General features: G+C 45.0%; 1 protein-coding gene across 1 annotated transcript in view; it reads left to right on the top strand.

Moving 5' to 3' along the window:
- The window catches only part of LOC103468525 (TRIO and F-actin-binding protein), a 26,698-nt gene extending 25,171 nt beyond the window's left edge, over nucleotides 1-1,527 (top strand). The window contains exon 15 of the mRNA XM_017306103.1: nucleotides 1,118-1,527. Coding sequence (XP_017161592.1) covers nucleotides 1,118-1,279 — 162 coding nt within the window. The 3' untranslated portion in view covers nucleotides 1,280-1,527. The remainder of the gene's footprint in view (nucleotides 1-1,117) is intronic.
- Nucleotides 1,528-1,533: the final 6 nt, after the last annotated feature.

Genomic DNA, 1,533 nt, shown 5'->3' with positions numbered 1-1,533 from the left:
GAAATTGTTTCCGTTGTTTTAAAAGGTTTATGTCGGTCTGCCTTTTCCCCATCGATACGCTTCCCAACCGCCCTGCACCTTAGGGAGTTAAAAAAAAACACAAAAAAAACGCCGTGCACATTGTGCAAAACTCTGAAACATGAGAAGCGGGCAAAACGGAGCGACGAACTAGATGTGAATTATGGCATAAAAACAGAGAATCYGACGCTGAACAGTGAAAAATCAACACATGATGTGAAACATCACGATTAGGAAGCGCAGCAGGTGATGAGCGAAAATTAATGGTGGCCAATAAACGATAAAATAAATGCAGCAACAGGAAAGAAACTAAAGTGGACATAACGATAAACCAAGAGAGGATAATACTAATCAAAGGAAACTAAATGGAAATGAATGAAGAACAAAATCCAATAATAAACTAAGAAACTAAACCAGGCTAAATACGGAGGAATAAACTGGTATGGCAAGAGCTTTAGCAATAATTAATACAGAGGAATGTATGGCAAGAATAAACAGACACTATTTCAGATAAAAGGTAAAATAATATTGTTGAAGTGCCATGGACAGAAGCGCAACTACACATTATTCAGGTGGATGCGAAAACATAAATCGCCCCCCCCTCCACAAAAGAGCGTAGAAACATATGCTCGCCCCCCAAACCTCCTCCTCCAGACGCCGATACGTTTAGGGYAAAACTCGCTACATTTACWACATTTATGTGCGCGAGGTGAAGGAGCGTAAGGCGCTCTGAAGTGTACGGGAAAACATAATCGGTGCGCCGATTCAAAACATCTACAATAATGATAGTAACATTAATAATAAAATAWTTGTCAGTGCAAAGTAGCCTACAAATTCTTTGGTGGGGGSCGGTGAGGGACCTGGATAAAGGCTRGGGGGGCGCTGGCCCGAAAAAGGTTGAGAAACACTGCTCTAGAGTGTTAAACTTGATGCAGACATCAAACCACTCAAACAGAGGAACCCTGTAATTTAAAAAGCACAGCTCTGTTTTTTCTTTGGATGTAGTGCTTGACTGTCGCAGCCTGAGGCCGCTCTGAAGATGACGCCTTTATTCRTTTATTTTTCCCTCCTTCCCCGTCCTCTGCTCATTGTTGTGCAGGAAAAGCAGCTGGCCTGTGAGCGGTACGCAGAGGTGCACGGAGAGCTGAACGGGATGAGAGGCCGCACCGAGCGCGAGATTCAGAGCCTGAAGGAGCACCTGAGGCTGGCCATGGCCGCCCTGCAGGAGGGGCAGAAGCTGGGCAACAGCCTGGACCACTGACTAGCCGCCAGGCTGGAGTCGGACCACGATCCAGGCAAAGGATGGAACTCTTTAGAGTCTTTTTTTATTATTATTATTATTATTATTATTTCAACCTTTCTTTGTTCCCGGACTGTAGTTTTTCAGCCTGCAGGGCAGCTGGATCCAAAGGAAATACCCGTGCAGAACTTTTACGGCCGTGCGACGGAACTCAAACGTGTCTTTCAAGCCGATTTGCCAACGAGTCATTTTGTCGGCTTCATTACACTGGGCCT

The sequence above is a fragment of the Poecilia reticulata genome, linkage group LG8 (assembly GCF_000633615.1).
Source record: "Poecilia reticulata strain Guanapo linkage group LG8, Guppy_female_1.0+MT, whole genome shotgun sequence".
Classification (NCBI taxonomy): Eukaryota; Metazoa; Chordata; class Actinopteri; order Cyprinodontiformes; family Poeciliidae; genus Poecilia; species Poecilia reticulata.
Note: the sequence above shows the minus strand (reverse complement) of the source record. Positions and strands in the feature narration are given on the sequence as shown.